General features: G+C 30.1%; 2 protein-coding genes across 3 annotated transcripts; both read left to right on the top strand.

Annotated features, from left to right (window-relative positions):
• Positions 1-8,189: 8,189 nt before the first annotated feature.
• LOC125072935 (1-acyl-sn-glycerol-3-phosphate acyltransferase beta-like) lies at positions 8,190-13,149 on the top strand. The gene is made up of 5 exons (XM_047683575.1): positions 8,190-8,386; positions 9,249-9,382; positions 10,488-10,669; positions 11,155-11,323; positions 12,678-13,149. Exons 1-5 carry the CDS (start codon positions 8,193-8,195, stop codon positions 12,866-12,868), a joined length of 870 nt encoding a protein of 289 aa, XP_047539531.1. The 5' UTR covers positions 8,190-8,192; the 3' UTR covers positions 12,869-13,149.
• Positions 13,150-16,536: 3,387 nt separating this feature from the next.
• LOC125072467 (1-acyl-sn-glycerol-3-phosphate acyltransferase alpha-like) lies at positions 16,537-22,160 on the top strand. 2 transcript variants are annotated; one of them, XM_047683124.1, is made up of 6 exons: positions 16,537-16,583; positions 16,796-17,092; positions 17,192-17,325; positions 17,870-18,051; positions 19,197-19,365; positions 21,679-22,160. In XM_047683124.1, exons 2-6 carry the CDS (start codon positions 16,902-16,904, stop codon positions 21,849-21,851), a joined length of 849 nt encoding a protein of 282 aa, XP_047539080.1. In that variant the 5' UTR covers positions 16,537-16,583; positions 16,796-16,901; the 3' UTR covers positions 21,852-22,160. The 2 variants fall into 2 exon arrangements, with proteins under 2 accessions (XP_047539080.1, XP_047539070.1); XM_047683114.1 differs by having other exon boundaries at positions 16,547-17,092.
• The last annotated feature ends 1,117 nt before the right edge of the window (positions 22,161-23,277 follow it).

Below are 23,277 nucleotides of genomic sequence, written 5' to 3' on the forward strand. Positions count from 1 at the left end.
TGGTAGGGCTTATGCAAGTCCTTCTAGGTCGGTAGCACCCATCTGGTATTCTGCTGCCAAACAGCAATTTTGTTGTGTTCCGGTTTGAAGGGTGAGTGAGCCATATCACCTTAGTTCCTCAGGTTGTTGGCGCATTGGTGATGTAAGGAATGGTTAATATTACTCAGAGTACCAATATCTATGGACCGTGGTGACCACTCAACACCAGGTGGCCTAATTACCCGTCCGCTTACCTATTAAATAAAATAAATTAAACTTTTAATTTATTAACTGCTCTTAAAAAGGAAATATAGAGCTTCAACCTGGTCCCAGAAAATCAAGTTCAGATTATATGAAAGAAGATGCTTACGCCACTAAAATGTTTGTTTAAATAAAAATAGAATATGTATTTTTTTAAAACAATCGTTTCTTGCGATAAATTATTATTTGACTATTATTATACTTAAGCATTATTTCGCTAAGCCATGATAATTAATCCCTGGATTACGGTGATTCTCAAACTTTTTGTTACTTGTTATGTGACTCATTTATAGTACATATAATATACAGCCTTGTTAAAATAAAAAATTGGAATCAATTAAAAAAGATGATTGTTAAGAAAAATATTATGGACGCACAGCTAAGTAGTGATCGCCTTGTTCTAGGTTAATAAAGTTGTACGCACGTATATCAACTGCGAAGAAATATTTATTTTCGTTCTCTCTTAACGAAGTATACACATGATCTCTAAAGAGCCGGGTATAATTTATACGTTTTAGCAGATTTAGTTTTGAATATTGCACTGCATGCAGAAAAGAAACAAATGGCGATAAAGAATAACACTTTTTTCAACATTTCGAAAATAACGATTTTTTTATAGCTGTGCTATAAAATGATCATTAACTCGCGCATAGCGGAAAATGGTTTTACGTATAATTAAGACTCATTTAATTGAAATCGAAACAGGTCATTACTTTGAAATTTAGGTAAGAATTTCTGATAACAGATATCCTTATTAATTATAATCACAAATATTTTAACATTGACTTAATACTCGAACATCTAAATATCATTATCTAATAAAAAATATATCTTAAAATTAAGAATTTCATACTTCTGAGTTTCAGTCTGATTGGTCCTTTGTAACTGTACACAATAATACACAACTTACCGTGAATATTTTGATTTTTGATTGTTCATTTTGATTAGAACTAAATTTTAATTCGATTATGACTCTAATTTCATATTATGATAGATATTTTTTTATGATTCTTTGTACGTAGTATTTGTAAAGGGCTATAAAGACTAACTAAATTGCTTACAATTAGATATGCATATTATTAATATATTAATAGAATATAAAACAACATTTTGTAAGTCTACTATTTATAAAAAGTATCTATTTATCTCTATTTTTTAAGTTAAATAAATTACTTTTTTAATAATGATGTGATATAATGTCGTTTTAGTTAGATCATTTTAACTTGTAATTGTCTTAGTAACAAATACCTACTAGTAGTATATTAAATATAATATATAAAATTATATCCGGAATAGCACGTAAAAGTGTAAGACATACAATAAAATGTAATAGGCAATTGGTGGAAATACTATCTGGAGACGAGAAAATAGATCGCTTGGGGAGATAATAACTGTTATAATAATTTTATATATTACTACACCTATATAAAAAAATATAAAACCTTTTTTGCCCGAACGGAATGCGCGTGTCATAAAAGTGAAATGTTACAATCTAGGGACACCATGCAGACGCTTCTCGTGATATAATTGGAAGTATTGGCTGACTTTTTAGTAGCTAGAATCTCCAGACTTCTCCCTTCAGAATCCTCCTCCTTAAGTATCCACTTACCTAAGGAAAACATCAATGGGCTGTACATGTGGTGGTCTATGTATTTTCGGTATCGAGGTGATTGAGTAAGGATGAAAGTACTTCGCTTATCTTATTAGCTGATGTGCTCGGTGATGGTACAAATACCAAATTTAACTTATTCTAAATTCATATATTTAAAAAAAAACATTAGTAAATAAGGCATATTATTTAACACAAGATTATACAGATGATAAAAAACTAATAGTTGTTGACATTCAGGCTTCATGCACATTTCATGAACATGTATTAATTTTAAAAAAGAATTATAATTATTTAATTACTATTTTTACTTGCCTATTTTTCTCGATAGACTTACAGTACTTTTACATTTAATATTTAATAGTTCTGTAAAGCGTACTTGAATAAAGTATATTTTGATTTTAATCATTTGTATTCCAGATATTATTTAAGACGCCTGACGCGATAATTTTGAGAAAAATCGATACTAGCGCTATGATAAAATTCCTCACGAACAAAAACCTAAAAATTAATTCCAGAAGACATGGTGCCGTTTACCAAGACTTCCATCTCTTCGTTATCAACTATTCAAAAGAAGTCGAGTGGATTTTAAAGAAAAATAATTTAAAGTGACCTTCCGCCATTATTAATATTATTATAACTAAAGCAGAAGCCGCAACCACAGGATTTATTGGACACAATTGCGAAACAAGATAAAATATTTAATATTTCATTCAAAAACTATAATTTGCTATAATTATTAAGTATTTACCGTCCGGGTTTCGCTGAGTGCTGAGACAATTAAGTTTTACCATTAAGTTAAATTAATATATTATAACATACACAATATATTCAGTGCTCTACTATTAATATTATTTATTTCAAATACCGTATTGTAATAAATAAGAGCTTATCAAAAACTACCAACTTATATAAAACATTATCCATAGTAGATCCGTTGTAGATCTTGAAGTTCTTAACAAAGCAAGCATCCATCGTAAGCATGGAGCTCATAAATATATCAAAGTTTCACTTAAATCGCTAATCAAGCGCTTCGAGCTTTACCAAGTTACCAGTCTATTTTGTCAACTTGCACTCCCTCAATCAGACAACTTCGAATGAAATTACCTGCTCCACTGATCTATATGTAATCCTCCATAATTATCTCGATTTCAGCGTCTTAGTTAACTGAATTTGTAGTGATATCATGCCCGGGGAGTTCCTGTACTCTTATCCTTTGTGCCTTCTAGTGGAAATGTTGTAGTTGCAACAAACTATGAATATTTTTATGATGAAAATACTCACCCAGGTTACATCGATGAATGTTTAAATAAGATATAGTAAATGGAAGGCCGGTTTTTTTCCCATAAACATAATAAATTACATGAAAAAATAGACAACATATAAACACATATATAATCATTATGAGTTGGAATTACAACCTACACATCTACTTCAGCCTATTCTAACAACAAGAGGACAAAAGCCAACTAAACAATATTTGCCTTCGAATGGACGCTATATCTTTGGTGGAGAGCTTAAATAATTTTTGACATTTATTATGAAATTTCGAAAAAAATTGCGTTTTGAACATCGGATGTACGTATACGACGTGTAGATAAGTGTAATAATATTGCATTATAAAAAATATATGTTATCCCACCAAAACCATTTTCATTTATTTTTGTAGGTTAAGGGTTTTTTTACTATTTATAATGATGATAATGACTTCCTATACCAATTTTCAGACTTCTAGCGTCAAAATTGTCGAAGTCACATACAAACTTCCATCCCCTAGTTTATTGGGTTGGAGGATTTATCCTTCATCCCCATAAGTCCCCTTTTGGTTAGTTGTATATGTACTAAACTTACATACCAAAACTCAGCTTTCTAGGACATTAGAAAATACCCTTAGAAAATTTATTATCACGAGTGACGCAATCACGGTTTTTAGATATCAATAAAATCTAAAGTATAGGAGCTATGCCATTAAAACTTTATTTATTTAATGAATCTGCTATTGAAAATATATTCCGCGATTTTTGTGTGCCTGGTATAAGTCAAACCCAAGTTATAAGGGTTCAAAAAACGACGAAGTCTTCGAGAAAAGGTAGGTAAAGAAAGGGATCCCCCAGATCATCATTCCTTCTTTGTTTTTAATAGACTATACATACAATTACTTATCAGTCGGTTATCAAAACTGACGTATTCATAAGAATAGTAAGATTTACTTAGCTGCTAATCATTTGTAATATTCTACCATTTTGTTTAAATAATTTGAACAGTTTTCGCTACTATCAACAATACCCGTGGGAACATTCCCGTCGCAACACTTGTTATGAAAAATTACTTTGTACTCCTTGTTCACTTTAAACTTTCGCAATATATAACACTTATATATTTTGTTCCAGCTTTATCTGAAATCATATCATTTTTATTATGTGCGTCATTAAGACCGAGTTATATCTGCCCTGGTCAGAAGTTGACTGAACGGAAGTGTCTTTAACACAGTTTACATGATCCATTTATGTTAGTGTACTAAAATAAATTAAATGTTCGTAATAGAATACACACATGTCCGTGTTTATAATTCATCTCGTGCTCGGCGGTAAAGGAAAATAGCGTGAGGAAATCTGCATTCGTCTAATTTCAATGAATTTGTATATCCGTAACATGTAGCCACATACCGCATTGAAGCAGAGTTAAGTAGCAGTCAGTTTTCCAAAACTCAATGGGAACTTAGTTATAACTACTATTATAGTATTTTAATAATTTTACATAAAACACCTTTTTAAATTCCAAACAAGAATCGATGTCCTTGTAGAACATCAAACAGCGTTATTCTGTAAGGGGCATTCATATTTTTAATTTTTAATTTCGAATTCAGTGTCGAGTTTCTTCCTGAGAAATTATTTAATGGAACACTGCATTTAACAAAATTGACGTTTCGTTCCAACAAATATTATCTTTCAACGGTTTGGCCGTTTATACAAGTTACTATAATATTACATTATTTATTAAACTAATAATATTTATTTTTAATGAGAAAAATATAATTATTTCATGTTTTCTTTTCGTGTTTTAGATATTGAATTTCGAATTTAATGACGAGTTTATTCTTCAGAAATTGCTTAAAAGCACACTGCTAAAGCATATTAGCCGTAGTTAGCGGCGTATTAACGATGAAATTAATTTAATTAAATTAAAACTGGCGATGTAAATTATCAATTACTTAATTTATAACGGTTCGACAGACACAGGAACTGGAGGATACGTGCGACAGAATTATTTTTTATATTATATGTCAGTTTGTTTACTGGCGATAGGATTATTCCAAAACCATTTGGCTAAATAAAATCTTCTAATATGTTATATATCAATGATACGATGTATCACAAGTGAGGCCTTCATACCACAATTAAATTTATACTACTACCCACTAGTAGTCCGCGAAAGTTCGCGTTTTTTGTTTTAATTTCATTTCATTGTAAGCGGCATGTCATTCATCTTCATTTGACGCCAAAATGATGAAACCTTTAGAACTAACGTTTGTCGATTATAATTTAATTTAATTTTGTTTACAATAAACTTTACAATTTCAAAATAAAATCTGGTAGTTTTAAAAAATAATAATTTTGTTTCAAAAATGGTCAATGCAATGAACTGTGAGCACTGTACTTATTGTAATTTCTCGCGTACGACAAGGGTTCTAATGAAAGTTCCTTCTCCATTAATGACACCATGCCGCTGTATTCAATTTGTATCTTCTAGGGAGTTTTTAGAATAGACTCGTTATATTGCAACGTATAGTTGACGAAAAAACAATACTAACTTGTTTCAAGATAAACGCGTACATAAACTCTCGTGGTGTTGAAACATCTTTAATATTTTTTATTATAGTACAAAATAAAGAACAACGTATGTCGTAGTAGGTTCGCAGGTATGTCATTTTCTTTTTAAATTAAGCCATATTAAAAAAAGCCGCTCTAAATGGCCAGTAACTTTTTTTCGTAACCCAGTAATTATTAGTATTTAAAAACCTTTAAAATTTATAAATCAACTGTTTAATATATGCAATACTTATAATATGGTAAAATCATATATTATATTTATACTTATAATATGGTCAAATTATAATATGGCAATAATTATAATTATGGTAAAATCAAATAATATGAGAAAACTAAATAATACATTATGATTACAAAATCCTCAAGATTAATGATAGCTTAAAATGACAACGATAAAAAATTATAATTGGTTTTGAATATAATTATACTGTATTAAATATTTTCTAATCGAGAGCGGACACTCCTGACATTAATCTTGTATTATTGAAAATAAATTACAAAAGCGAATGATGTTAGTCGACATATACATATGCTCGTCCGCCAACCTACGCCATAAAAAAGTTCACTGTGTTGATCCGACCAGATACAGCATCAACGGTAAATGCTTCTGAGGTACGAGAAAGTAACCAGAGTTCAACCACATTCCTACCTCTAGACTGCAACTGAGATTTGCCCAATCCATCTAACCCATCAGATAAGATCTTTCGTTTATCTATTTATTACTTATAAGCTAATAACTGGATAAACGAAACGCTTGACGTACATAGATAAACTTGAAAAAGAAACACAAAAACACATCTAGGTAATCTAGTAAACACTTTTATTTACGATATCGGTGGGCGGACGAGCAAATGGGCCACCTGATGGTAAGTGGTCACCACCGCCCATAGACAATGGCTATTTAAGAAATATTAACCATTCCCTACACCACCAATGCGCCACCAACCTTGAGAACTAAGATGTTACGTCCTTTGTGCCTGTAGTTACACTGGCTGCAAATCAATACTGAGTACTGCTGTTTGGCGGTATAATATCTGATGAGTGTGTGGTACCTACCCAGACGGGCTTGCACAAAGCCCTACCACCAAGTAAAACTTATGCATATAGACAAAACGATTTTTTTTAACGGAATTCTTAAAAATGTATTTAACCTTCACATAAATGCCAATACTTAGGTGCCGCATGGTGAGTCAAGACGACGTATGGAGAGAGAGGTAATAAAACATGCTAAAGTATTATTATATCATATTATTATATAGAAATGACATGAAATTTACGTTTGTCACGACGATAGTCTAAATTCAACGCGGTTGGAATTGTGAAGCTCAAAACGTACTGCATCTTCTGTATACATATATAAAAAAATTGGAGTGTCTCTTTGTAATATTAAATAACCGCTTTTTACTAAATACATATACATATGTATACATGATACATATACTAAAATAACTAGTATTTTCAATTTTTGTCTGTACCGGCTAATCTCTGGAACGGCTGGACCTAGACTACACCAATAACTTTTTTGTTAAATTCAAACGCGCAAGAAGTCGCGGGCACAGCTAGTCTGATATAAGTTTTACGAATATTAGTTTAGTAGTTTTCTTTAGTTATTATAAAAGTTGTTTAGTAGAGCAAGTTATCGTACTTAACAATGTTTTTATTACTTCAATTAATTATAAAAATAATAATAAACAATTGAGCCTAAATAAAATATTGAAATGCTATAATTATTAGCAGTTAAATCCGATAAATCTAATTTAGATTACAATAAGCTGATAACTTTACTTCGATAAAAGCGTTATCATAATTTTCAACAGTATCATAGTGTCAGGAAATAGACAAAAGGTCAAGATGTGTCTAAACTACTGATTTTATCAAAGTTTAAAATAAATAATATTTAACCGAAAAATATAAACATGTTTTGAATATCTGGCAGAAATCAGCCTAAAAAAAAAATTAACAAAAAAAAAAAAACGTTCGAGTCTTACATAAGATGTAACATTTGACCTTGGTATCTCAGCTTTTTAATAAGCAACATTAAGACAAATCCCTATCCTCTCAGAAATCCTTGCAAAAAATGAGTTGGTAGCATCTGATGGCTTACACTCACCGCGCGCGCTCATTGGTCAAACTAAATAACGCGCGCTTCCCCGCCTTCCTGATACACACTTCCGTCTCTTTTCAGGAAATCAAATCTATAAGCAGCGCAAAAACAAGAGACGAGATTTTACACATCAATAGTAATACACAAAAGTATAATTTAAAAAATATGTAATATTTATTTATAAAAAAAAAAATAATCTACTTATGAGATTAAAATATATATATTACTGATTATTTTAGATATCCGATATTTGTACTCGCACTTGAATGTTATTTGAGCGAATTTGTTATCAGGCAAATGAAACCCTAATATTTTATGATTGATATGATTGCAAGGGCCGTTAGTACACAAACAATCGCTGTGAAGCATGTATCGTTCTTAAACAATTAATATATTTCGATTGTCGAACATGTGGGACAAGTTGTGGTTGATTCTAGCCGTGATTGTGTTTACTTATCTTTCGAAAAAGATTAAGACCAGTGAAGAACCGAGCAAATTCTTTTTTTATTTAAAATTCTCTATCTTCTATCTCTATGGATCTTTATTGGCGTGTATCGTCTGGCCATTCTTCTTGTTTACTCCAAAAAATCTTAAAAATGCAGCGTAAGTTTTTTTTTTACTACCACTATCGTTTTTTAATGCTTTTTGTATGAACATTTACTTGTGCGCGGTTTATAAATTTAAACCGAATGACAATTTTTGAAGACGATGACATATTTAGGTTTCAAAATATTTACATTAAGGACTTAATATCTTAGTTCCCAAGGCTAGTCGCGCATTAGCGAACTTACGGATAACAATTCCTATATTTCTTATAATACCAATGTCTACAGCTGGTGATGACAACTAACCATCAGGAGACTCATTTTCCAGTATGCCTATCTATTTTAAAATTTTAAATGTATGTAAAACTATTTAGTTTACGTATAAACTATTTAGTTCTGTATGAAAGCAATGCATTGTAATCAATTTGGGTCAATAACTTATTTTAAGCGTAACGCAATCTCACTCTACGTTTAATTGTTCCTCTCATTCTAGGTTCAATTGAGATATCTAGTTTCGTACTAACAAGCTCGAGACTCGTATAAATGTGACAGATACCTTATAGTGTTTTTTTTTTTACTTTATAAAATCCACGGGCTCACAGTTGCCCGTGCCTTATTTCACATTTTATTTTTATAAATTTTGGCGTTATTTGATATTTTCGCTGGACTTCGAGCTTGCCGTCTCCTTGGAAGACGTGGCCCATACTTACATTTTTTTTTTCAATTAAAAATAATATATAAATATACTGTATATGGTAGTTTTTTTTTAATGCTAATTAATGCAATCCAGCGAGCCCTGCTCCGTCCTCGATTGTGATGATCGTGATTTTTTTAAATTTAGATTTAATCAGATTTAAGCCTTATTTTCTCAGCAAGTAATGTCACTTACAACTATTTGCTCAATATTTGTTCTATTTCAGACTTGGTGCTTGGCTGATAAAGCCTGTAACTAAAATATACGATTTAAAATGGCATCTACGCAATGGTGAAGTGTTATCTAAAGAGGAAGGGGCCGTTATTGTTTCAAATCATCAGTCGTCTCTTGATATATTAGGTACATCAAACCTCATTAATTTTATTATTTCAAACAGACCAGAAACAGACAATTTGTTTTATTTTTTTCAGCAGTATTTATATAATAAATGTAGTGTTACCAGCACCAAGAACTCATTCAATTGGGTGGAACCGATTTTAAATTCAGTTAAAATATTTGACCCGTGCATATTACTAGGTGAAAACTTGTAAGAAATGTTGAGCAGTATTTGAAAATGGTCAGCGTTGCTACCAAAACACTCTTCGATAAGGACTTTGATATAAAGGTTTCCAACATGATAATGCCAAGAGCTAAGCAAATAAATACTATTATGTACACAAACAATACATACCGCACGTAATAAATAATCAAATCAATTTACATTTCAAGGAGTCAATTTACATTTACTAGCTTAGAGTAATAATGGGTAGTTTACTCCTATGTACAACCAATTTGTTATGTTACCATTATACAGCAATACTTTGTATAACTGTATTCCAGTTTAAATAATTTGTTAGCCTGTGTAATTATAGTTCAATGAAGAGAACTTCGTAGATTCCAAAATTGGCGGTACATTGACAGTTATGTGTTAAGGAGTCTACCCATCGGTATGAACCATGACTGTGTGAGGAACGTGTCTGACAAAAATATTCTTTGTATTTCGAAGAATGATACTATGCCTACAACACTGTTCCGTCACCCACCAAACTAGCGTAGGCCATGCACGGAGCGTTAACAATTGCTGGTGAAAATACTATCAACAGCCTTATACTTCTCAACACCAAGACTATTTGTTTACAACTAAGAGAATAGGACCATACGGATATGGTGACTTAAGCCGTTATGCACGGTTGTGATACGCTGTTGATATGTTCAGTGGATATAGTCCGTGTTTCCCTGGCACGATTATGGTATGAGACGGTGTAGTGGTCAGACTCCTTTCAAAGCGGTTCACCTATTATACAATGCCAAATCATTTATAACTGGCCATTGTCCTATTCGTCCTGAACTGTTTGTGTCTGTAAATATCTACAAAACATAGCTATTACTATACATTTTCTGTCTATAGAGAAAATTGATGGTGTTACTATAGCAAGCTATTATTTACTATTCTACTATATTTTAGGTCTCTTTAATATTTGGAATGATGTGGGTAAGCTGGCGCCTATTGCTAAGAAGGAGTTGTTCTACGTTTGGCCCTTTGGATTAGCAGCCTATCTCGCGGGAGTAGTATTCATAGATAGAAAAAACGCAAGAGGTGCATATGAACAGCTTAAAATTACATCAGATGTTATGGTTAAGAATAAGGTATCATACAAAAACCCTATCAATTTTGTTCATTCCTTTTGCAAACGTACTAATGGCGCTAACTTTAATAATGTTATTATGCCATAAAGTGTTATAAATGAACACCACGACATTTACCAGAATTTGAGTTAAAGTATCCCAGTGGTTAGGACTGGCTACTCACAATCACCATTGAGTTTTCATATGCTCGATTCGTGTTTATAATTTACCTTATGCTCGGATTTAAAGAAAAACATCGTGAATAAAACTGCATATGCTGGGTGGTATTCTGTTAAATGGATATTCACCAACCTTCAGTGCGGAAATAAGCTCCAAATCTTTTTCTTAATAGAATGGATGCTCTTATTCAGCAGAAAAATAGTACACGTACAAGCTGTTACTCGTACATTACCAGAATTAAAATAACCATTAAATTATAATATCATTTGTTTTACATAATGCCTTATCTTCCATGTTATGCTTATGTAACATCTGCTTTATTTTAGACAAAGATGTGGCTGTTTCCTGAGGGTACAAGGAATAAAGAAAACGATACACTTTTACCGTTTAAAAAGGGAGCATTCATCATCGCAGTGGCCGCACAAAAACCGATCATACCTGTGGTCTTTTCTCCATACTATTTCATAAATGAAAAGAAATATATATTTAACAAAGGTCAGTCCCTCTAATTAATTAATATTGTAATAAATGTTCAACTTATCAAATCATTATTATCTATAATATAATTATGAATTTATAAATTGACAAATTACATGATTTAACTAAATATATTATTTAGACTTGTAAAGCTTATCAATCGATTATATTATTGTACTAAGGTCAAAGAACTTAATTAAATACGATAATCTTTATAGATATATATAATTAAATACCAAACATCCGCATGAGTTGCTCCTGAAACATTATATTCAAAATAATAAATGATAATGAAATAGAACTATTAATTTGACATGTAAAATTGTTTCCTTCACAAAGTCTACGCTTAGATTCCTGAACGAAAAGTTTATTGAATAATTTAATAAGACATGGTTAGGGAATAGAAAATGTGTTATCTTTTTGACATACACTTGTGCACTATAATAATGTCTCCTGTGCAAATGACTAATCTTCTTTACGAATGGTGTGTGCAAAACCGGTCAGAACATCAATATGATATCCTTCTGTACAAATCACTTATCTTATTTAATAATAGATATAAATTGATACAAATACTATTCTTGCGAACCATGGAGCCCGCGCCTAGTAACATCGTAAAGTACCACACATCCTTGCATTCTCGAAAAAATTTTAAAACACGTTTTCCCTCATTACATGTATGTCAATTCTATTTATATCATATTACATACTATGTATTACAAATCACCGTCAGTTAGTCACTTATATCAGTGAAAAATATTATTATCTTCAAAATATTTGATATCAATTGCTCGAGAAGCGTGTTATAAAATATGACATAATTTTACAACAAATGAAAATGTTTCCTAGTAACTTCAGCCTCTGTATAATGATTATAATAAATGAAATAGATATATGTATATTATATATGTATTTATTATATATTTTTTTGTCGTCCACTAAATGTGATTTTATGATTTCTATATAAATTAAATATGTTAGTATTTATATTTCTATTAATATGTAACATCGAACTACTGCACATTGTCACTAATTGTAAGCGCTTAAACTACGAAGATATCAGAGCTATCAAAGTAAATCGCACCCATATCATATTTCACATATGTATTTTAACATAACATTTATTTTTGATAAGTCACATTCTGACATTTGTAATGTTTTAGAAACTATACACATTTTTTATTTAATATTGTACATAAAATATAGAAAGAAAGCTTAATGTTTATAGTGTGATAGTTCCTTTTATATATTTATACTTCCTGCTGACTTAATGCAAAATTTATTCCTGGTAAACAGATATCGAAAAATAATAATTCAACAATAACATAAATAGCGAAAGAATTATGTTCAATTCTATACAAACTTGTTACAGGACACGTTGTAATCCAGTGCCTAGAGCCCGTGCCAACAGAGGGGTTGACAATGGAGGACGTTCCGGATCTTGTGGATCGAGTGAGGAATCAAATGGATAAAAAATACAAAGAACTCATACAAGAAGTTTTGAGTGCTTTACCGCCTGACTACCCACACGCTTACAAAGATCACAAAATTGCGGGCGATTAAAATAAATATATATTTGGACAATATATCCCAAAATACGTAAATGGATAGACTACATAATAGTTCGAAGTCATTAAAATAAACGAAGCGTAGAATAGAAGCTCTCAATCGATTTTGAGACTTTGATTTTACAGTGTTATGGTTTGCGAGATTAGATAAAATACATGTATCGTTCACCTAATCGAAATGATTCCTAACTTCATTATCACTAGTTCATAATTTTAACAAATTCCTCTGTTGATTTGAAGAAAAAAGAGAAAAGGTGTTGCTCCTTAAAATTGGTTATTAAATTTGGTAGCGGACATCGGTGGCGGGTTATCAATGATCGATTACCTGCGTACAAATCTTGACACGCCTAATGACGTTTCCGAAGTTCAAGGATCAATGACCATCAACTGTGGAAGATCCATCAAGACTAAACCAAATGTCCCTAAAAAACTGGCCTCCCTATGTTACTGCACACCTAAGCATCATTACATTTTATATCAAGCTCGGAGCTTAACTTCCTCCTCAATAACAAAGTACGACAGTAAGAAAGCTGAGCTAAAGATGCAGCTTAAAGCATCAGGCTCGTTAAATCGACAGGAGACTCATCTTGCATATCTGATTTAATCTAAATTCCACAGTTTTAAACATCCACGCAAAAAGCCTGTCGGTCTTCAACAGGTTATTATTCGAAAATTGGGAATATGAGTTATTATGTAATGTAATAATGAGTACCTTCTTCACCTTTCTACCATTTAAAGCCTAAGCGCCGTGACCACAATAACTCTATTTCACAAACCCATTCGCACGAAGTGGTTTTGTATTCTCATTTCCCATACAAAGACATTCCATATCTTTGCTGGAATACAGCAAAGATATGGAATGTCTTTAACGCCTCTTTTTCATGTTCCTGAGAATTTCCTTTTGGGTTATCTTCAAGGTAGAGACATTTTCTATGCAAAAACGCACTCTACGTCAGACAGCATCAGTATTACCGTAAAGTATGACAGTAATCAAGCATAATCCTACTGACCATAAATAAAAATCGGCGTTCCAGTTGTATTTCATCAAATCCCGCTAGACTTGAACAATATTATTAAAACATTATAAAACTTTTTTATACACATTAAAAAAAGATCTATAAAAACTATGTATGTAAGTTATCTTGTATTTAATTTATGTTTATATGTTTTATTTATACATATAAGTGTATTGTTGATATTTAAATACAATTTAATCTCAATACCTACTTTTTCTAATTTTTTGTGTTTTCGTAACAAAATACTCCTCTATACTTAGTGTTCGCATTATTTGTTCAATATAATGGTAATATTGTAAAATAGAAATGTTATTTACCACTCGAACATTTTTGCGTGTTTATAATGAATTATAAAACTCTCTATGCAATATTTTACATCCATCATATTATATGCAATGCGTTGCTACCTAGACAAGAACGTCTTACTTCCTTGTATTATAATTAAATATTTTTTGATAAAAATCTGTTGCAGTTATTTGCCTCGGACTTTTTGACCTATTGACTATTGGCCCTAAAACACTAATAAAATAATAAAAGTATAAAAATTGTTTTGCTTAACTTGTAAATTGCCCACTGCTAGCAAAGGTATCGTCTCTTTTAGAAAGGAAGATTTGTAGCTTATTCAATAATGCTGCTCCATTGCGGATCTTTATTTATTACACGATACATGATGATTACCTCAGGATGTTTTCCTAGACCGCCGATCTCAAGTCCTTAAGTAACAGTGTACATTTGCTAGGCAAACGCCACTCTCCCAGAGCTAATGAAGCTTCATCTGCGTGCACACTACAGTAGAGGTATTCTGCATGAACAAACTCGAAACTCAACTAAACAGTTTAATTTTGACGCTTCAATAATCTATTGCGTTTTTCGTTCTTACCATTATAAAAGTTCAAAATCATCGCTGTTTTAAGTAGTCAATACCTAATTTATATATATTTTAATGTTCTCAACTTCTCCCTACTAAAATTATGACATAGATAACAATATTTTTTTAAAAATTATAAGTTAAAGATTTCGCAATAAATTATATTACAATTATTAAATACGGCCAGTTAATAGAGCAGTACCTCGTTTCTTTTAGGTAAGTATAATAAATAATTACAAAAAACGCTTTCCAATAATAAACATGAAATATGTGTGTTCGTTTTAACTTAATTTAACTTAATTCGTTATTTTTAAATAAATAACCTTTTAAAAATCTGTCAATCATATTTCAAAGGATCAAACGGGTTTTTCAAATTGAAACACTGAACGACTATTCTAATAAAAAATATTATAGCTAACAACCGGCTTGGCTTTATTATTTAATCCTTAGCATAGATGTATATTACGCCTCGCAACCAAATAGCTATCGGTAGTTAGCTTTAGCAAGACGTCAAGTTGAGTCTAATTATCATTGTTTGCATACCTTATTAACAATTACATCAGCTTATGTCTTAACCAGTAATTTATTGGTAGATCAGGTCAGACTGCATAATATATAATCATTGGTTAATGGTATTTAGATATTATTTAGTGATGAGTTAACACTAGAAAAAGAAAAGTCGAGTTACATTACATATAATGATTGTAAACTGGAAGGATTTAAAGATGCAATTATACCTTAATGGGATAATTCATTTACTTGGCGGTAGAGTTTTATGCATGTCCAGAAGAGGTCTCAATTAATCAGTTAAACGACGGCTAACAGCATTACATAATATTGTTTGAAAGATCTGAAAGATGAGTGAACCAGTGTAGGTAATTACAAGCACATAAGTTATTAAACGCCAAGTTAAAAAAAATACTACAAATACATTACCTACTAAATGTAAATATTAGCTGAAAATACCTCGAAAATAATAATGGCCAACAATTAGCCGCTAAGTACACGCACACAATTTATTTTGAAGGCACGCAGTATAGTAGTATGACGTTTGCCAAGTCTGCGAGTGTCAAGTGTAGCTGTTATGCACACCAATATACTAAAGTTGACTTATTTGTCTTAGTTCTTCTGTAGTGCGACACTCTATCTATATATACTTATAAATAATGAATCTAAGATATACGTGTGTTTTATTTACATTAAATTCAACCGTGTTGTGCAAAAATTTACAAAAGATATTAATTATTCATCTGTGGATAGGTGTATTTCTGAAATATACGTTCCAATTGATTTTATATTGATATTTACGCTAATGTTAAATCTATACAAGCTCAAAAATTAAACACGCTTGTAATGATAATTTTACTATAGCGAAAGTTTTAAATTTTACATGAATTAATTATCCTATAATAATTTACATTGATTACACAGCTTGTATTCTTACAAAATACTGTGTCAGACACATATTTATTATACTTTTTTTGAATACACATTAGTGAAAACGAAGAGTTGTTAGAGACTTTTGACTCATGTATTTAGCATGTATTTTAACAATTTCAGATATAGATTATATTATAGATAATATTTCATGGAAATGTTATATTTTTGCCTAACATAGCAACAAACTTTGTTACGAGTTTTATCCTTGCTATACCGATAAGAATAAAATAAAACGTCCAATTTAACTTAAGCAAAAAAGATCCCACACTTCACAATACAAGCTGGCAACACTCTAGTGGTCAGAACTCTTAGTCTGTCAGTCAGTTTTCTTTAATCTATAACACAAACAGATCGTTGGATTGTGCGCTGTGCGGCTCTCTTATTTTGTAATAATATTGAATGTCGCTATTCCACTTTACAGATATAATGTAATTGACATTATAATTGTTTGTAAACGATCTCTATAATCAATATTTATATGATTATATGTACTTACTACAAATAATTTGTACGAATGTGTAATCATACAAAGAACTTAAAATTTAAAAATAAATGAGTTGATTTCTTAAATTGACGAATCAATTAAGCGCCCAAATAGATTGAAACGCGTCTTTCGGAATAAGTACAAAAGAGTTAAAATTATCGTTATTTGAAGAAAAAAGGTTTGAAGCTAGTGCGGCATACATAATAAACCAAACTTAAATATGTGGGACAAAATTGTTTACATTTTCATCATAACAGTGGCTACGTATATTTTGAAACAGCTTTTTTCCGAAACTCCTAATAATGTAAAGTTTCAGTCCAAATTTCTCGTGTTTTACATTTGGACATCTATTATAGCTTTGTTACTGTTGCCATTTTTCGTATTCAACCCAAAAAATGTTAAGAATTCATTGTAAGTATAGTCGTTAAAATAATTATTGATAATATAAACTAAATTATTTTTTAATAAATTAATAGAAAAAATATGAAAAATCTTTATATTATTTTGCAGGTTTGGGGTTCAAATAATTAAACATGTGACGAAACTTATAGAAGTTAAATGGCATTTAAGGAATGGTAAAGTCCTCGTTGAAGATAGAGGAGCTGTGATTGTATCAAACCATCAATCTTCTCTCGATATTTTGGGTATGTTAATCCACTAATTATAAAAAAAAAATTATATGTGTTTTATAATATAACTGATTGAAATTAAAGAATCCAGATAGGGATTAAATTTATTTAATCAATACTAGATTTCATTAAACTTATCTAATTAATGATAAGATTTTACTTCATAATAATATTTAAATAATAAGATAGGAATGAAGGTTTAGATAAACTGATTGCTTTTGAAATAAGAACATTTGAATAATCTATTTCTAATAATAAGATAATATCTAATATTGTAACCAACCAGCAACAATAAAAATATTTATTAAATTTAATTAAAACATCACTAAAATAATCCTTGTATTACATAATGGATAACATGTACGAAAAAGAAAGAAAGGAATATATATAATAAAATTTATAATATAAAGTAATGTGATATAAAAGAATTATTTAACTGTTTTGATTGAGTCACAGATTAAACATAATTTTTAGTCAACTTCAACTAAGACTGTGTTTTATTAATTAATACTTTATTTTATTGTTTATTAGATTCTATTTGAAACAATTATTATTTCAGGCTTGTTCAACATATGGCATGTTGCCGTTAAAATTGCAGCGGTTGCAAGAAAGGAGTTATTTTATGTTATGCCGTTCGGTTTATCTGCTTATCTAGCCGGTGTTGTTTTTATCGATAGAAATAATTCGAAAGATGCTTACAGGACTCTAAAGGCCACCTCGGAAGTTATGATCAAAAATAAGGTATGAACTGTTATATATAACTTACTTATTGTCAAATTTCATAAAATACAATCATTCAAAATTATATTTGCCTAATAGAGGTTTGTTATTACTATACACAAACATACATGTATATGAATAAAATACCAAAATATGAAATAAAATATGGGTAGGACCCACATATGACCCAGCGCAATGGCACTCACAGAAAATTCTCTTCATTATCCACGTAATAAAATTGATGCAATTTTCACTACGTCCTAAGGTTATATACAGTCAATATTTTCTGTTAGAAGAAAAATCAACATGCTGCAAGAGACATACCAAGCACCTTAATTATAACTCGTCCCCGTAAGGGACTTTTTGTTTTAGGAAGAACTCTAATTATACTGTAATTTTAAATAATTGTAAATACTTTATTTTTTATAAATTTAGATTATAAATAAAATGCTATATTGATTTTTTGGGTTCTGTAATGCACTCAAAATCTTCATTGTTTATTTTTTTTTTTACATATCTTGTATATTAATAGCGTAAGCCGATTTTTGTCCCAGTGGTTATGGGACAATGGCTGGATATAAAAAATCGGTTATGGTCTCATTTTGAAAAGCTGTAGCCATAGTGCATAAAAATAAAGAGGATTCTTGATTGCAATTTATTGGATTGTTATGATTTGACAAAGAATTTCTTTTTGAGAGCACAAAAAATGTTACAGGCCAGGCCTGGTAGAGAGCGGCGCTATGACTGTATAAAAAAAAACAAATGTAAATCGTGCGTTCAAACGTTGTCAGTTTACAATTAAATGAAATAAAAAAAAACCTGTCATAGGCTTCGAAATTTGTAAAAATCTATTAAATAAATGAAAAGTCTCGCGTGCGACGTACAAAATTTTTTTTTTGTTAAATTACGAAAATTACCGTAACCATACAAAAATGTATTAGACCCATTAAGCCACTTGCCCACTCATCCTTAAACTAGAAATGCATCAATACAAAGTAATGATTATTGTCACTCCATTGGACTTATACTGACCTATTCCAAACCACTGGAAATAATGGCTTAAGAAGTTAAGAATCGATGTCGGTGATTTGAAAAAAAAAAAAATATAACTGAGCAATGTAAACGATTTTATTTAATTTACAATACAAGTATATATTTGTTTACAGACAAAACTCTGGCTATTTCCCGAAGGAACGAGGAACAAAGATTTCACAAAACTACTGCCCTTCAAAAAAGGCGCCTTTAACATCGCCGTGGCCGCGCAAGTACCCATCATCCCAGTCGTGATCTCACCGTACTATTTTATTAATAGTAAAAAATATATATTTAACAAAGGTATGTTTTTGAATTACATTTTGAAATGTATTTTTACAGTTTTTTGCTAATTAATTTTGCCATCAAATTAATTATAACTCAAAAAAAGTTGCCTAGTTTCCACGTTGTTTAATAGGTATTATATTTCAGTATAAATACGTATAAAACGTCGTAAATCATATTTGTATGTTTTGACAAATAAATATTATGAAGAGGTACGTTAAGTTAGTGGGTTAAGTCGAAAACGAGTAATCTGATTGGTAGCAGTAGAAAAGGCGATATAGTATATAATTATAATGTATTTTATTTTGTATAAGATTGTCTGCCTTATGGGTCTAGCGGGTAGCTTAAATTCGTACTCGGGGTCGGACCAATTACAAGAACCAATTAAATTGTGTTATTCCGGAGTTTAGATGTTGGTTTACACTCTATGCCTCGGAAAACACTATGCCCTTGGTCTTGCATTTGAAATGTTTCCACCGGATTATGAAGGAGAATAAATGAAGGGGACCTGTGTTTTCGTACACAATTGGAACGAACGAACTATCGAAGGCCAATCAACCAGGAGGAAATCATCATCATAATTTTATGAGATGTAGCTTGAATATATATCGTTGTCGATAGTTTTATGATTCCTACTTATTTGAATATTGCTTTTAAAATACATACTTCTATATATTGTTTGATAATTTTATCGGGACAATAATTGTGTTCTTCCGACCTAATAATACATACAATAAAATTTAACAGAATTCAAAATTGCTTATAAGCACTTAATAAAGATTTTTTTTTCTTTGTCCACCTTGACCGAAAACGTTCGAGGAGTCCTTAGCCTGTATTATAATTAAAAAATTTCAGTTATCATTTTAATTTAATTTTAAAAAAAAATAATTTAATTTAAAAAAAAACAATTACAACAATGCATTATTCTTTATAAAGTCATAATAAGGTCGTATGATTATTTGAGTTATTTATGTATTCCATTATTATAATGTAAAACGATGGGTGTATTTTACTTTTTTTTTGTTCTTGAATATAATTACGTGATATTCACGGTACAACAATCACGGATTCACGGATTCACGGATCAACCAACCGAAAAGGACATCAGAATAATAAAAATGTAATATAATTTTTAATTTCATTTTTAAATTTAAATTTTCAATTTAATTTTTTTTTTTTATATATAAAACGCAAACTTAGAAACCAATGCCAATATTAAGCGTATCTGTAATTAACCTAATAGAGTTTTGAACATGTCCTGAAAGTGGGAGGGACCACTATTATATTTCGCTTCCAGTTCGAAGTTATATTTCTCCTTCTGATCAGATTCGTCACCACTATTTAACTCTCATGCTACTGTGTGCGTTATTGTTATTTACTCATATATAATTAGGAAGAGAGGTGAATTTATATTAAGGTAGTATGGAAGTCTAAAATTGCAAAGAAGTCACTTAATAGTAGAACAATCACTTAACCTTACCTCACATATGAATGAATTATGAATTTATTTTTCTACAGCCTATTCCAGTGGAAATGGGAAAAAAGATAAACAAACCTTAGATTTACGTTTTCTTTGCAATTTGCTAATAACGCAGCTACCTTGTGCACTACTAACAATTTATTATTAATATATCTATATTTATAATACATCATTGCATTTAACTGCTTATTTCCACTTTAATTTTACTTCCAAAATTCCGATAACAGTTTCGTCAGAGTTCAAAATGACATTTTTTCGCAAATCCATAGTAAATATCATAGAGTAATCAAGAATTCGGCCAATGATATCGAGTTAATTTGCTGTCAAATGTTGTTTATTTGGCTTTTTTCCTGTTATGGTTGGAAAAAAGTATACATACTCATCTTCAATATTTATAATAAGTTTCTTCTTTTCTTTCTTATATACTAATGTACAAGGTTGAGAACCTCCTAGAATGTTATAAAAAACTGTAGTAGAATTCCTCGCTGTATAAATAAGAGCAGTTCTATGTGCAAGAAATTTATAAAAACCAATAGTAGCAAACCATAATAAAATAAGAAAGTAAAAAAGAAATATCCATATTCTTCTACTAAAATACATTGTAAGCTATATTTGTATGTGATAATGAGCCATAATAACTAATAATTATTATTAATAAATTTAACTTCAATTAACGAAATACCACAAAAACCTTACTTTTTTTGTGTGTGTTGTTAAGTTAAATTATTTATATAATCATTTGTGTTTTGCATATATACAAGTATTTAATGGAAATTCATTATTTTTACTTATAATTAGTAGTTCTAGTAATGTAATTAAAGTAAAAACAGTAGCATTGTTTTCAATTCCAGGTCACGCAATCATACAGTGTCTAGAGCCGGTGCCGACAGAAGGTTTGACAATGGAAGACGTACCCGAACTTAAGGATCGCGTTCAAGAGATCATGGAGCGCGCTTACAAGGAACTGTCGAAGGAAGTCTTGAGCGCTTTGCCACCCAACTACCCACTAGCTACTCAGGACTGAATGAGGCGGTATTAAAATTCGCTACTTATGTCTAATAATAACCAGTAATAACCAGTCAAAACTAGTGTGAAATAATCCAGTAGATCATTATTATAAATATCAGAGAAATGCTATTTATATAGAATTCATAGTACACTCTTTCGTTATTTGTAATATTTAAATTTTAATGTAATTTTGAATCAAACATATTATCGGATATATACTGCATTTTTAAGATTGTAAATAAAAACGCTGAATACTAATTTTCTTTATTTGCATTGAATGACAATGTAACATAACATTTGTTTTAATCATCGATATAAAAACATTCTCACCGATTCCCATATTATATTTTTGTATTAAAAAAAAAAGTATATATTAAAAATGTGATTTATTTTTCAAGGGATAAATGTATTATTTAATGTTTAACAGTAACATAAATAAATTAGGAATTTTAATTATTCGAAGTGTAGCTCATGTATTAAGGGTTTTTTTAATATTTCAGTTATCAGAAGTACTTTGATAGTATTCAATTATATGTTCTATTGTGTAGCTATTATTATTCATTGAAATAACTAGTTTATAAGTTTTAATTTTATGCTTATTTTCATTGTAAAATTTTTAACGTGTATTCCTTTAGTGTCAAGTGAAAAAGCAAAAACTAAGATACATGACATTTTTTTTTTAATTTATTTTAACTTGACTTATTCATACATTCAAGCTACAAATATGTAATAATAATGACTCAAACAAACAAATATTGCTACGAAAAGATTTCTGTTTGATTATAACTTATTATCCAACTACTAAAAAGGATAATCATATACCTATATTCTCATATTTATGAAAAAAAAGCTTCCATTGTATGTATTGTAATATATAGTAGAATTCGAAATGTATGTAAAATAGTATCATTTTCGTCACTTATTGACCACATATGAAGTATAGTTTCATATATAATGCAAATAACTATATAAATTTTAATAAAAAATCATACAGAAATATATAGGCATTTGGTGTTAAAATGTAGCAATACTTTTTAAGTTTAAAACAATGTATGTTGTGTAACACTGAACAATGAATCATGAATTTAACGGACGCTTCAAACGTGTATGTTTTGTATTCCATTCCAGATAATACTTTTGCATATACTTAAAATTCTTCTTGAGAGCCACGCAGATCTCAACTTAATTACATAATGCATTTAAAACGGGAAATTGCAATGTCTGTGGCAATTTATAGCTGAATGAAACTTATATATTGTGGTTAGTAGAGTCTATAGACTTAAAATATTTTTTAAGTTTAGTTTTTACGCAGGTAGACTTAATTGTTTTTTTTTTTAAGAAATGGAATACATCCATATTTTCCTTCTGCATTTAAAAATTGTTAAAATATTTTTTTCTATTAATATCTTATATATCTGAACAGATAGCTATAGGACATGATG

The sequence above is a fragment of the Vanessa atalanta genome, chromosome 2 (genome assembly GCF_905147765.1).
Source record: "Vanessa atalanta chromosome 2, ilVanAtal1.2, whole genome shotgun sequence".
Lineage (NCBI taxonomy): Eukaryota > Metazoa > Arthropoda > Insecta > Lepidoptera > Nymphalidae > Vanessa > Vanessa atalanta.